The following is a 15507-nucleotide window of genomic DNA, read 5'->3' on the forward strand; positions in this document are numbered from 1 at the left end:
CAATGCATCCCAGTGTATCAGTAGGGGGTCAGATGTCACCATTTTGGAAGATGGTGGTGAAGGAAGAGTAGCCTAATTATTAGTGCAGTAGCCTGAGAACCAGGGGAAGTGGGTTTGATTCCCATCTCCTTTTCCCTCTGGAAATAGGAGTGAATGAGAATTGCTTCTGACTAGGAAGTCATGGGTGGGTCCACTAAGGTCACTAGGGAGATGGGTTTGTGGTGGGGGGGGGGGGGGCAAGAGGCTATTTGAGCCACCAGAGAGATCTTTGTGGGGTGAGGGAGGTCCAGGTGCTTACTAAGGTCACCAGGGATGAGGCCAAAAATCATAGTGAAGTGTGGCACTTCACATGATGTAATTCTTTGCTCCTCCACAGCATCCAAGATGCCTGGAGGAAATCTGATTAAAGAGAATTGGAGGAACAGGGACCAATATATTGGAGCACACAAAGGACAGAAGCATATGGAGGTAGAGTATAGCCTCTAGATGATGAGGAAATGAATAGAATGTGACACATCTCGGATGACTCTGACAGGTCAGAGGTGGGTGGAGGAATAACAGGTGGTATGTACACATAAAAAGTTGAAGATGTTGCTCTATTTATATAGGTCATCATAATTGTTTTGTTATTACTGTTGAACCCAATAAAATAAAATATAAACCAGCAAAAGCTAGCTTCCCCCTCTTATTCACAACTTCTTTAGGAAAAAGCCAGGTTTTTAATCCTGTAACATTAGCTCTTCCACAATTCTGAAACAACCACTGAAAATGCCCAAGCTGTAAGTCCTATTGGCCTCATCTTCTTAACCACACAGATTACCAGAGTGCATTGGTGCTTTATATTTAGTGGTTTCAGCATGGCTATGATGCTCAAGGGAGTGTCATCAGCCAATCACGATGTAGCTCACATCCATCAGCATTATTGGTAATATGAATGCTCTTTACTAACAAACTAATAAAATAATTATTAGTACTTTGCATGTGCAATGCCCTTTTCAGTGATATATATGTGTGTGTGGAGGGGGAGTTAACTATTTCTTTTGGATTACAAATTGTTGCACTTCAATGTCAGTGTATAAATTCATTCATGGCAGCATTTCTCTCTGGCAGCTTGGCTTATCTTACAGTTCAGCAGTGAGCTTTGTTTTAACTGTCATGTTTATCTTACAGGGTTAGTAGAGCATGGTCGCAACTGGGCAGCAATTGCCAAGATGGTGGGAACAAAAAGCGAAGCACAGTGTAAAAATTTCTACTTCAACTATAAGAGACGACACAATCTGGACAACCTCCTTCAGCAGCACAAGCTGAAGGTGAGTCACAAGAAAACATCATTTTGTTTTGTGTACTCAAGAACAGGGTAAAGGAAGGTATCTACTGAAGCCTTTGTTGTCTTGCCTATATGTTTTATCTAAATTGTAAGCTCCATGTAAAGTGACTCTCGTATGTATATCCTATTTCCAAGTAATTTGGGTTATTCAGTATCACATCAAGGGGCATGACTCTTGTGATTTATTTTTTTTATAACTGTGGAAGGTTTAAATGAGAAATACCTAGAATGGAGATAAATGCTGTATTGACTGGACTGGAATATCCTTTTCTCCGAGGACAAGCAGGCTCACACTTGGGTTGTTCTCACACTTGGGTTGACGTCCACGTTGGCCCAGGAACGGAAGTTTTGCTAGCAAAATCTCAAAAATCTTCCAGAGTCTTCTGGCGCGAGCGGCGCCCCGCCCGTCACATGAGTAAGGACCTCAGTATATTTTCGTCTGCGTCTGAGGTGACACGGTATTTTTTTCGCTGTTCCTCTCGGCCCAGGAAAGAGTCAGTGTGTGATTCCTTCTTTTTCTTCTTTCTGTTTTCGCTTTTGACAAAATTAAAAAAAAAAAAAAATTGAGTAGTTACCATTATTTTCTTACTTTTAGTCACTAAGTTTGTTTCTTTTCTTTTCGTCGCGGCCGGTTTTTGTATCCCTTTTTGTGCTTTTAATTGGCACAATCGCGTCCTTTAATTTTGCAGACGCCGTTTTTCCATCCATGTTTTTCCATCCATGTCATCGAGGACACCCAGCGGCTTTAAGCGTTGTACTCTGTGCAACCGGACCATCTCGGGTACCGACCCCTACACGTGGTGTCTCCAGTGCCTTGGGCCCGATCATCTACCAGCTGCTTGTAAGCTGTGTCCTTTGATGAAAAAACAGATCCAAGTGTCTCGGGAGGCTCAAAGAGAAAAACATTTTGTGGATCGGTCCGGTCCTTCGGCATCTGTACCGAGGTTGGTGGTGCCGACATTGAGGGAAGCATCGACTTCGAGAGCACAGGTAATGGCTGCCGAACGACCACATCGCGCTGGGAGCAGTGAGGCATCAAGTGGGTCTCCACCTGTCTCGAGGCCTACTGCTATGCAGGCCCCCCGGACCGCCCTTCGTTGGACCCGGCCCCAAGGAGGCGTGAGGATTCCACGTCCTCGGTACTGAGGAGTCTCGATGACGGGCGTCGAGCGAAGGCTAAGAAGCACCATCATCAATCTCCTTCCGTGAGTGGTACCGAGAGCTCTGGGGAGCCAAGGGATTCAGCACCCGAGAAGTGTCAGCGCCGAGAGGACTGCTCACCCTCTATACAGGAGGTGCTGATGTGTCGGTGTTCTGGCAGCCTGGTACCGGCTCTCGAGCCCCCACAGATTCTGCCACTGGCCCCGTAGCCTTTTCCGATGGTGGCTCTCGACGAGCGCATCAGGGCCTTTCTTCCAGAGCTTCTGGAGGGATTGCTGCACCAGTCTACTTTGGTGCCAGGGGTACTTGCGCCTTCTGCACCGTCTGTTGAAGCGGCATCTGGTCCTTCGCCTGTGGTGAGGTCCCCGACCTTGGCGTCGGCTGCCACCCGGGTCGACTCTCCTTCGACGTCGGTGGAGGAAGTTTCACCGCAGTCCAGGCAGGGGTCGACTTCTCGACATCCCCCTCGAGATTGTCATTCCTCAACGTCGAGACAGGCTCGGGTTCGGGCTGCTCTTAGTGAGCTTTTGTCCGATACCGAGGATGAGCGTTTGTGGGGGGGAAGAGGAAGATCCCAGATACTTTTCTGAAGAAGAGTCCTATGGGGTCCCCTCTGATCCTACTCTGCCCATTGAGAGAAGGATGTCTCCATCTGAGAGTCTTTCTTTTTCCTCCTTTGTTCAGGAAATGTCTAAGGATATTCCCTTCCCTATGGAGGTTGTGGATGAGCCCAGGGCCGAGATGCTCGAAGTTTTGGATTATCCTTCTCCACTTACAGAGGTTGCAACGCCTCCCTTGCATAACACACTCAGCGAAGTTCTTATGCGAAACTGGTCGTTCTCTCTGTCTAATGCAGTGGTTCCCAAAAAAGCTGAGTCCCAGTAGAGTCCACGGAGAGCCGGTGAGGGTGAAGTCTCAGCTACCTCACGATTCTATGGTGGTGGATTCTGCTCTCAAGAGAGCCAAGAGTACTAGGGACTATGCCTTGGCGCCCCAAGGCAGAGAGTCTAGGACCTTGGATTCTTTTGGGAGGAAGACGTATCAGGCCGCTATGCTCACAGCCAAGATTCAGACATAGCAGATCTACACGAGCATCCACTTGCGGAACTCGGTGAGGCAGCTATCTAGTTTGGTTGAAACGCTTCCCCCGGAGCTGGCCGAACCTTTTCACCAGGTGGTCAGGCAGCAGAAGGCGTGTCGAAAATTCCGGGCCAGGAGTACTTATGACTCTTTTGATGTGACATCCAGAATAGCTGCTCAAGGTATAGTGATGTGCAGACTCTCATGGCTGCATGTCTCTGACCTGGATCATAAGATCCAGCAGCGGATGGCGGATGTTCCTTGTCGGGGGGATAACCTTTTTGGTGAAAAAGTAGAGGATGTGGTCGATCAGATCAAAAAGCACAATGATGCTATGGATTCTCTCTGCCGCCAGGCATCTTCTGCTACCACCTCCTCATCTAGGAGGTTTTTTGGAGGGAAGAAGATTGCTCCCTATTCCTATAATAGGCGTAGTACATTCCTGCTTCTCAGCAGCCTACCCAGGCTCATTCCCAGCACGCTCGTTCTCGTCAACAGCGTGCGCCTAAGGCCCCTGCGGATCCCCAGCAAAAGCAAGGGACGGGCTTTTGACTGGCTCCAGTGCATCATAGCCACAGTGCAAGTGTCTGTTACGGATGACTTACTGGTTGGGGGGAGGTTAATATTTTTTCACCAAAGGTGGCCTCTTAAAACCTCCGACCGGTGGGTTCTTCAAATTGTCCAGTTAGGATACACTCTCAATCTGGACTCCAAGCCTCCAAATTGCCCACCGGGAGCTCAGTCCTACAGCTCCCAACACAAGCAGTTACTTACAGAGGAAGGCCAGTGCAGTTGAACCCGTTCCACCAGGGGAAGAAGGGCTGGGATTCTATTCCAGGTACTTCCTTGTGCAAAAGAAAACGGGGGGATGTGTCCCATCCTAGACCTAAGGGCCGTGAACAAATTCCTAGTCAGAGAAAAGTTCAGGATGGTTTCCCTAGGCACCCTTATTCCCATGGTTCAGGAAAACGATTGGCTATGCTCTCTGGACTTAAAGGATGCCTATACCCACATCGAAAGTATCTTCGATTTCGGTTGGGAACTCAGCACTTTCAGTACTGTGTACTGCCTTTTGGTCTCGCGTCTGCGCCCAGGGTTTTCACAAAGTGCCTGGCAGTTGTCGCAGCATCGCTACGCAGACTGGGAGTGCTTGTGTTCCCTTATCTCGACGATTGGCTGGTGAAGAGCACCTCGGAGGCAGGCACTCTACAGTCCATGCGGTGACTATTTGAGTGCTAGAGCTACTGTGGTTTGTGATCAATTATCCCAAGTCCCATCTTGTCCCGGTTCAAAAATTGGAGTTCGTTGGAGCTCTGTTGGACACACGGACGTCTTAAGCTTATCTTCCCCAGGCAAGGGCAGACAATCTCCTATCCCTTGTGTCCATGGCTTGAGCATCTCAACAGATCACAGCTCGGCAGATGTTGAGACTCTTAGGATACATGGCCTCCGTAGTTCATGTAACTCCCATGGCATGTCTACATATGAGATCAGCTCAATGGGCCATAGCTTCCCAGTGGTGTCAGGCCACAGGGGATCTAGAGGATGTGATCCATCTCTCCACCGATTTTTCCAGTTCCCTTCAGTGGTGGACCATTCGATCTAATTTGACCTTGGGACGTCCTTTCCAAATTCCTCAACCACAAAAAGTGTTGACGATGGATGCATCCCTCCTAGGGTGGGGAGCTCATGTAGATGTGCTTCACACTCAAGGAGCTTGGTCTTTTCGAGAAAAGGGTCTTCAGATCAACCTCCTGGAATTACGAGCGATCTGGAACGCTCTCAAGGCTTTCAGAGATCAGCTGTCCAACCAAATCATTCTAATTCAGACAGACAATCAGGTTGCTATGTATTACACCAACAAGCAGTGGGGCACCGGATCTCGCCCTCTGTGTCAGGAAGCCGTCCGGATGTGGCTTTGGGCATGCCGTCACAGCATGTTTCTCCAAGCCACGTATCTGGCAGGCATAAACAACAGTCTGACTGACAGGTTGAGCAGGATCATGCAACCTCACAAGTGTTCGCTGTCCATGGGCGTTGTCCACAAGATCTTCCGAGCGTGGGGCACCCCTCGGTGGATCTTTTTGCCACTCAGATCAATCACAAAGTCCCTCAATTCTGTTCCAGACTTCAGGCCCACGACAGACTAGCATCGGATGCCTTTCTCCTGCCTTCTGTATGCGTATCCTCCCATACCTCTAGTAGGGAAGACTTTGCTGAAACTCAAGCAAGACCGTGGAACAATGATCCTGGTTGCTCCCTTCTGTCTTTGTCAGATCTGGTTCCCTCTTCTTCTGTAGTTGTCCTCCGAAGAACCATGGAGATTGGAGTGTCCAGTCTCTGGCTCTCACGGCCTGGATGTTGAGAGCTTACAAAATGCCTCTTTAGGTCTTTCAGAGGGTGTGTCCCGAGTCTTGGGTGCTTCCTGGAAAGATTCCACGAAAAAGAGTTATCCTTTCAAATGGAGGAGGTTTGCCATCTGGGGTGACAGCAAGGCCCTAGATCTTTTTTCTTGTCCTGCACGGACCCTGCTTGAATACCTTCTACACATCAGAGTCTGGTCTCAAGACCAACTCCGTAAGAGTTCACCTTAGTACAATTAGTGCTTATCATCAACGTGTAGAGGGTAAGCCTATCTCTGGACAGCCTTTAGTTGTTCACTTCATGAGAGGTTTGCTTTTGTCAAAGCCCCCTGTGAAACCTCCACCAGTGTCATGGGATCTCAACGTCGTTCTCACCCAGCTGATGAAAGCTCCTTTTGAGCCACTGAATTCCTGCCATCTGAAGTACTTGAGCTGGAAGGTCATTTTCTTGGTGGCTGTTACTTCAGCTCATAGAGTCAGTTAGCTCCAAGCTCTGGTAGTGCATGTACCTTATATCAAGTTTCATCATAACAGAGTAGTCCTCCGCACTTACTCTAAGTTCTTGCCGAAGGTGGTGTCGGAGTTCCATCTGAGCCAGTCAATTGTCTTGCCAACATTTTTTCCCCATCCACATACCTGCCCTGGTGAAGACAAAGGATTAAAATATAAACTAACATATGCATCCAGCTTCTCCTACATAGGCGCGCAACAGTGGAATGCATTACCAAAAGCCACAAAAACAATACATGACATAACCAATTTCAGAAAATTACTAAAAACCAACCTGTTCAATAAAGCATACCATAATGATCCATCCTAAATACTAGACAACAAAACTCATACCAGAACTGGACTAAATGGAAATCTCTGCTCTTGAATGCCTAAGTTACTCTGTCACGATTGAACCTTAACGCATCACCATTTTATTTCTCATCACGAAAATGAATTCTTTTTACTTGATTGTCTAATCTACTCTGTCATCTACGAACCTTAATGCAATGTAACCCCAACAGGAGGGGAGTCGCCATCGGAAAACGCACAATCTCTAATTGGCTAACGGATTGCATATCCTTTACTTATGCCCAAGCTGGTCTGACTCTAGAGGGCCATGTCACGGCTCATAATGTCAGAGCCATGGCTGCGTCAGTGGCTCACTTGAAGTCCGGTTCTATTGAAGAGATTTGCAAGGTTGCAACGTGGTCATCAGTCCACACATTCACATCTCACTACTGCCTTCAGCAGGATACCTGACGCGACAGTCGTTTTGGGCAGTCTGTTCGGTGTTTAGAATCCAACTCCACCCTGCTTGGCCCATTTCTCTTCTGTTCCAGGCTGTACTCTCACTTAGTTGTGTTTCTTTTCAGGTCAATCTAAGTTATGTCCTCACCGTTGCGAGGCCCAATTGACCAATGTTCTTTGTGTTGAGTGAACCTGGCAGCTATGGATACCCCAAGTATGATAACAAGCAGCCTGCTTGTCCTTGGAGAAAGTGAAGATACTTACCTGTAGCAGGTATTCTCCGAGCACAGCAGGCTGATTGTACCCGCCCACCTCCCCTTTGGAGTTGTTCATTGTTCTCCTCTTGGTTTTGGACTACACTGAGGTCCTTACTCACGCGACGGGTCAGAAACTGGTCAGCGCATTCGCTGTGCGTGCCGCTCGCGCGCCAGAAGACTCTGGAAGATTTTTGAGATTTTGCTAGCAAAACTTCTGTTCCTGGGCCAACGCGGACGTCAACCCCAGTATGAGAACAATCAGCCTGTTGTCCTTGGAGAATACCTGCTACAGGTAAGTATCTTCGCTTTATGGTGGTACTGTTTGGACATAGTAAGACCCGTTTTGTCAAATGCCTCTGCTGAAAATGGGTCCTTTTGTAAAATATGTATAAGGAATGCTGTTCATACTTATTTCCGGGCATATCCAGAGGACCATCAATTTCACAAAGCTGCATGTCTTCAAATAAATAAATAAATAAGGCAGCAGTCACAGGCTTTACAGATGTAAGTGCTTATAAATACATGTGCAGGTGCTCATGCATATAGTAGTTCGGGAATTCAGAAGGCTGCATGCAGAAGGAGCCAATTAAGGAACAGAATGATATACCACATTTTTAAGTTGCTATTAGATACCATTGAGTTAAGCACATTTACCCCTCTCAGTCACTAGTAGAGAGCCAAGGGCTAAATGAACAGATAGCTAATTGACACGTATTCATACTTCAGAGCAATTGTAAATGGCAACAGGGAGATTTTTTTTTTTTATTTTATTTGTATGAAGTCTTTATTAACAAGGTAAACATACAACAAGAGGAAGAAGAGAATGACACCAAGCCACATTAGTTCAATCGACATTCAACGCAATTATTAAATACCTAACAGCAACAGTCCTGTTATTATTGTTCAACCTTTCATCTGAAAGCAAAAAAAACACACTCCAAAATTTATATAACGTTTTTTATGTACTTAACCAGACCCCCCCCCCTTCCCAATGCCCCTCCCCCCCTCCCGGTTAGGTCCCCGCCTCCTCTATCAGTGTTTGTTCTCCCTCATGCCTCACTGACTCATGGCCAGGCTAGTGAAAGGGCCCCATATTGAGTGCCACCTTTGCTGTTGATTGCGCCTTTCTGCCAGAAGCCGTTCCATTTCGCAAACATACCTCAGTTTACTAAGCCATCTCGCTAATGGAGGAGTCAAGGGCTTCTTCCAAAAAGTTGCCACAATCACCCTAGCCGCACTTATAGCATGCCTCAGCAAAGTCTGGCGAGCCTGCGGGAGACCCGCCACCTTCGCAGAGAAAAGAAAAATAGTTGGATTCCACGGGATTGCGCAACCCAGCCAGTGCTGCAGCCTACTGTGTACTGATTTCCAATAGGCCTGTACTTTCCTACAGGTCCACCAGATGTGTCCCATCGTGCCCCTAACCCCGCAGCCCCTCCAACACAAACCCGTTGATGCGGGGTAGATGCGCTGAAGGCGCTCAGGCGTTAAATACCACCGGAACATTACCTTCACTGCATTCTCCCTGAAAGGAACATGTGAAGACACCCTCGCCGTAGCTCTCTCCAACCTCTCCCATTCCGCCTCCTCCAAAGTTATACCCAATTCCTTCTGCCAACTCCTCCTATGAAGAGTATAATTAGGCTCCCTCAAGTTAATGATGCTATATAAACGCGATATTAAGCCACTGGTCGTGGCGGGCCCCTCACAAATTTCCTCCAAGGTGGTTTTATCCCTGGTTACCACCTCTCTAACAGCTCGTGTTTTGAGGAAGTGTGACAGTTGGCGATAAGCAAAATCGTCACCCTTCAAATTTGGAAAAGTCCCCACCACAGCACTGAACGGCAATAACAGGTCTCCTTCAAACAATTGATCCCACATTTTTAAGCCTTCTTGGTGCCACCGCGTGAATACCCCCTTCTCTGTCCCAGGGTAAAATAATGGGTTGAAAGCTATAGGAGATAGGCGTGACAACGCACACTTCCTTTTGGGAAACAGGCTGTCCCAGTAGTGCAAGGTAACCTGGATAGAGGGACAGAACTCCTCCCCAAGCGCCCGAAACTGGTTAGGGAGCCACATCACTGCTCCCAAAGGCCTCTGACCTATAGAGTGTTGCTCCAGGTGTACCCACTGTCTATCGGGATAGTCCTGAAACCATTCAATGGCTGCACGTGCTTGAGCTGCTCTGTAGTACCAACTCAAGTTGGGAACCCCCAGACCTCCACTTCTCCTAGACTGACACAAGTACGATCGCGACAAGCGCGGTCTTTTCCCCGCCCAAATAAATCGAACGATACGATCCTGTAAAGCTGAGAGGTATTTTTTAGGCATCTTGATTGGGAGGGCCTGGAATAAGTAGAGCAGCCGGGGCAAAACGTTCATTTTAACAACAGCTATTCTGCCGAACCATGATAGTCCCAGGTCACCCCACCCTTCTAGATCTGCCGTGATAACCTGTGCCAGACCCTTATAATTTGCTGTAAAAAGGGCACCTAACTTTGCTGTCAAGTTTACACCCAGATACCTAATCTGCTTAGGTGCCCATCTGAAGGCAAAGGAGGATTTTAATGACTGCATCAGCTCATCAGGGAGAGATATATTCAGGGCCTCCGACTTTGTCATATTCACTTTAAAGCCGGACACTGCCGAATATTTGTCAATCGCCTCCAACAAACTAGGGAATGTAACCTGGGGTCGAGTAACGAACAGAAGCACATCGTCTGCAAAAAGTGCCATTTTGTGCTCTCTTCCCGCTACTGTAACTCCAGTAATATTTGGATCCGCCCGTATTGTGGAAGCGAAAGGCTCCATAGCCATGGCGAATAGCAAGGGGGATAATGGGCACCCCTGACGGGTTCCTCTGTACAAGGTAAACATAGCTGAATTTGCCCCGTTAACTCTCACACATGCTTTGGGTGAGTCATAAAAAGATTGGATCCAGTTTCGAAACTGGGGGCCCATCCCAAATGCCTCCAACACTTTATACATATATGGCCACTGAACCCTATCAAAGGCCTTTTCAGCGTCTAAACTAAGGAAACACATTGGTCTCTTCACACTCCCAGCCAGATGCATTAGGTCAACTACCCTTCGGGTATTATCCATAGTCTTCCTATATGGCACAAAGCCTACTTGATCAGGATGGATAATCGCCGGAAGCAACGGAGCCAATCGATTAGACAACACTTTAGCCAATATTTTTACGTCAGCATTCAGAACTGATATTGGACGATAAGAGCCACATTCCGTATGGTCCTTATCCGGCTTGGGTAGGATGGCAATCCACGCTTCCAGCATGGTAGGTGGCAATACCTCACCCCCTCCAATCTGGTTAAACAGGTCTGCCAACAGGGGCGCCAATTCCAAAGCAAATTTCTTATAAAATTCGTTAGGGAAGCCGTCCAACCCCGGAGATTTGCTGGACGGCAAATGCTGGATAGCTTTTTGTATCTCTAATGGCGTGACCGGTTTTTCCAGCTCTGCTCTTTGTTGAAGTGTCAGAGATGCGAGATCACTCTCAGCCAAATACTCATCAATAGCCTCAGGGGAAGGATCTCCCCCTTGTGCGTACAAAGCTTGGTAATATTCCCCAAACCTCTTACGTATGTTCTCAGATGTTGTGAGTATATTACCCTTACTATCCCTCACCCTGATTACTGTACGATCTATTTTTTGTCTGCGTAATTTCATGGCAAGTCTGCGCCCTGCTTTATTGGTAAACTCATAAGTGCTACTTTTAATTCTAGATTGTAACAGACTTAAGTGCTCTGAGTAAATGGAGTCCAACTTAAGTCTCTCGCCCCTCAGTTCTTCTAATACTGCTGATGATCTCCCAACCTTATGTTGTGCTTCTAGGTGCTGTATCTTCCCCAGACAACTTGCCACTTGTGCTCTACGGATTTTCGCTCTCTTACTTGCTAATTGTAGAAAATAACCTCTCGTGACTGCTTTCATTGCGTCCCATACAGTACTAAGGGGAGGCCCCGATTCCATGTTGAGCTCTAAATAGTCCTTCAAAACTCTCCTGCAGCCCTCCACCACCTCTACCTCTTGGAGCATACTCGTGTTGAGCGTCCACCTGTTTTCCTTGACCTCTGTCCTGATAGCGGACAAAGTCACCCAAACTGGGGCATGGTCAGACAAAGTCATATTACCTATCCCTGCTGTAGGGCCTCTTTCTACCAACCCAATGTCCAGAAAGATACAGTCAATACGTGAGTAGGAGTCATGAACAGATGAATAACATGTATAGTCCCGCTCCCCCCCGTGACTCACCCTCCACACATCCAATACACCCAAAGAGTATGCCAGTGCTCCTAATGCTATTGACTCCCTACTATCCCCAGAGCGGCTGACCCCTGACCTATCCAGTGCTGGGTCCATTACAGCATTAAAATCTCCACCAAGAATTAGGGACCCCTGTACAAAAGTGGCAAGTATATTTTTTACCTTATTGAAAAAGGCCCCTTGTTGTTCGTTTGGGGCGTACACAGAGGCCAGGGTTAGGTCTACTTGGTCAAGCACTATGTGCACAAACAAGAACCTTCCCCCGGGATCTCGTTTAATCTGCTTTATCTGCGCCGCCACCGATGCATGTAGCATCACCGCCACCCCTCTCTTTGACCCTTCAGCAGAGGAAGCAAAAAGAATGAGTGGATAATTGGGGTGTGAGAGGAGCTTTTCGTGCTTACGGCGAAGGTGTGTTTCCTGTAATAAAACTATTTGCGGCTTTAGGTGCAGCAGCTCCTTAAAAATTTTTTGCCTTTTCTGAGGCATATTCAGGCCCCTGACATTGTAGGACATAACCTTTAGATCAGTACCCATATGTAGTTAATATCAAGGTCCACCGCATTTCCTGCCAGTGAATCCAGCCCACATCATAATGGCAGAACACAGTTTCAAAGCAATAGGCTGGACCTAACCTTCCCACCCATCCCCCCCCCCAATACCCCTCCCTCCCACCCCTTATCTCCCTTGACCCCCGCTGAAACACCAACCAGAGGACACATTTCCCCTGAGTGGGAATGGAGAAAGCAACCCATCAATTCCTGACAGCCCAGCCCTCATCCCGCCCCCGCTCCCCCAACCCCACCCCCTATAACTCCCCAGACCATAACATAGCACCTCACTGCTCAGTACATTCGGCCCCAAGTCGCTCTCATCTACATTCCCTCCCTCCCCCCACCCTCTGTTCCCTCCCCTCCAGACATTCCCCAGAGCCTTCTTACAACCCCATTACTCGTACCCCAAGGCCCAGGCTTCAGGCAAGGCCTAACCCATCACAACAAAACAGTCAAAACTCCCCGGTAGAATTCCAGGTCCCTTGTTACTGTCCAAGAAACTCACAAAGTCTCAACTCAAGCTTGACCCCTGAATTAACAGTTCCTTCAAACCTTCCTTGAGGTAGATCAGGTCTCCTCTGCTCTTCCACATCTGTTCGAGTTGCGCCTGTCAGCAGAACCGGGGACCCGCTTCCATCCTTGCAGCTTTGCCTTTGTGGCTGGCGCCATTGTCCCCTGCGGCACGCTCGATGGAACCAGGCCCGCTTCATAAAGGGTCCCCCATACTTCTTTCAGCGACTGAGCTCTATGCTTAGCTCCTTGCAGTGTGTATAAGAGCGAGAAGGGAAACCCCCACCTATAGGGGATGTGCTCTTTGGATAATATTTCCAGGGCCGGCTTCATCAGACGTCTTTGTTGCAACGTGAATTGTGAAAGATCCTGGTAAACTGATATTTTAGCTCCAGCATATTCAAAGTCCTGCGCCTTCCGCGCTAGATTAAAGATCTTCTCTTTCACCTCGTACTTATGAAATCTTGTGATGATATCCCGCACTTTATTGTCCTGCCTTTTGCCAAGTGCTCTATGTGCCCTATCCAGAACAATCTCCACTGCTCCATCTTCTGGGCCCAGTAGTGTCGCACACAGGGTTCTCACGATCTGCGGAACATCCTCGATCTCACCGCTCTCCGGCACCCCTCGAAACCTCAGATTGTTTCTCCTGCTTCTGTTTTCTAGGTCATCAATTTTATATTCAAGCTCAGCGTTTTTCCTTTCCAAGTCTTGAAAATGTGTCTCATGGGCATTCAGGGTTTCGGCATGATCATCCATTCTTATTTCAACGTCCTCTACCCTGCCCCCTAGCTCGCGCAAGTCCGTGCTTAGCGCTTCCATGCGGTCAAGGATCTCGTCCTTCGATCCCTTGATATCCTCTTGTATTTTTGACAAGAGTTGGCGAAGCTCAACTGAAACGCCTTTTTTTTTACTAGGGGGCTGCCGCGATTCGGCCAGGGATAGCGCCGAGTCCGAGTCAGACGGAGACACGTGCGCCGCAGGTTCATGGCGCTTAGACGCCCGGCTAGGCCCACCTCCCGTTAGCCGCTCTACTTCTTTATTTCGCACCGCCGCTGATTTACTCATTGTTGCTGGCGCTTTGTTGGTCTCGTCTCTCGTTTTCCGGTCAAGTGCAGACCCGGGGACCGCCTGTAAGCGCTTTTTGAAGTTCGGGGAGCGAGGAGCTCAAGAACTAGGCTGCCATTCTGTAGGATGACGTCACTTCCTCCGAGATTTTTTTTTTTAATGTGTATGTTGCCATTGTAAAATGGGAAATGTATGTATATATTTTTAGACCACCGAAACCAGACCCAGAATGCTCCATCTTTAAAATCTTTACATCCCATGGAATCTATGCTTATAAATAACATTGTAATATCAGTATTTATACATATATGCCATTTACAGCCATTCTTAAATTATCTCCATTGTCTCCTTGAAGTGTGTGCAGTAGATCTGTAAGCTTATTGACCAAGAAATAGCTTGGTAAATCTTTGATGCATTTGAGCACATACTGACGGAAGCAATTAACTTTGTCCATGCTAGAAGCAGGATGATGGAAAAATGCACAAAGTAACCAGATTGATCCATTATTTCACAGTCTTCCCGACGGCCAAGAGAAGAACGGAATGTGTCTCAATGCGAAAGTGTGGCTTCAACTGTGTCTGCTCAGGAAGATGAAGAGAATGAAGCATCTAATGAAGAGGAAAATCCAGAAGACAGTGAAGGTAATTACTAAACTGAGTTCTGATGCCTAGCTCTCTGTGCAATTTGCTGTATTATTTTTGTATGTAAAAGCATTTATTTTAAGTTGATTTTATAAAGGCAATATAGGCCTTTATATGCCTTTATAAAATAGGCTCCCATTATATGCTTTGTGTATACATAACTATTCTATAAAATGAGCATTTGTATTGACACTACCTCTTCTCCATCCAAATTACACTACTGGGACTGCCTACAGGCAGATTGCATAAAAGTAGGCACATGCTTTACATGTGCTTGCTTTCAATATGCATACGCAGTTGTGCACAATTTTTAAAAATCCCTTTTCTGTGTTTACAACAGATTTTTCCATATCATCAAGCTGATCAATCCATAGACTGGTGGGTTGTGTCCATCTACCAGCAGGTGGAGATAGAGAGCAAACTTTTGCCTCCCTATATGTGGTCATGTGCTGCCGGAAACTCCTCAGTATGTTCTCTATCTCAGCAGGTGGTGGTCACACACAGCAGCAGCTCTGGCTAGGCCTCCAAGCCTAATCCTTAGGTTTTGTTGAGGCCTGGGGTTGAGGGCTCTTTTGAGCAAGTGCAAACCTGGTGGTGCCAGGTCCCTCCTTTTCTCCCCCCTCCCGCTGGCTCCGTTTAAAAAAAAAATATATATATATATTTTTAAACGTCTTTAAAGGCGTTTAATTCGATGTTTCTTTAAACTTTCATTGCAGCTACTCACTGGGACACCAGTTCGTTACAGCTCGGAGCGGCAAGCAGGTAATTTTACCTTTTTATAGCGGGCAGGGGATTCCCCGATTCTTCTCCTCGTGGCAATGGCGTCGGAGGGCGAGGGCGCAAAGGGTCGCTCCCCGGATCGCTGGTGCGCTTCTAGAGGGGATGCGGGGGTTTTACAACCTGATTCGCCCTTGATGGGTGATAGTTTAGTGACCGATGAATGTCCCGGTCGTTCCTCCGGCGTGGCGGTTTTTTCCCGCCATAAACGCCCATCCCCCGCTCCTCGCCTCCGCCATCTTG

At 47.6% G+C, this 15507-nt stretch overlaps 1 protein-coding gene across 9 annotated transcripts in view; it reads left to right on the forward strand.

Annotated features, from left to right (window-relative positions):
- Positions 1-15507, forward strand: part of LOC115482561 (nuclear receptor corepressor 1-like) — a 315982-nt gene that overhangs the window by 180443 nt on the left and 120032 nt on the right. For all 9 annotated transcript variants that reach the window (XM_030222440.1, XM_030222445.1, XM_030222447.1 and 6 more), the window contains exons 18-19: positions 1171-1310; positions 14361-14487. In XM_030222440.1, the coding sequence (XP_030078300.1) occupies positions 1171-1310; positions 14361-14487 (267 nt within the window). The remainder of the gene's footprint in view (positions 1-1170; positions 1311-14360; positions 14488-15507) is intronic.

Source organism: Microcaecilia unicolor, chromosome 13 (assembly GCF_901765095.1).
Source record: "Microcaecilia unicolor chromosome 13, aMicUni1.1, whole genome shotgun sequence".
Taxonomy (NCBI): Eukaryota; Metazoa; Chordata; class Amphibia; order Gymnophiona; family Siphonopidae; genus Microcaecilia; species Microcaecilia unicolor.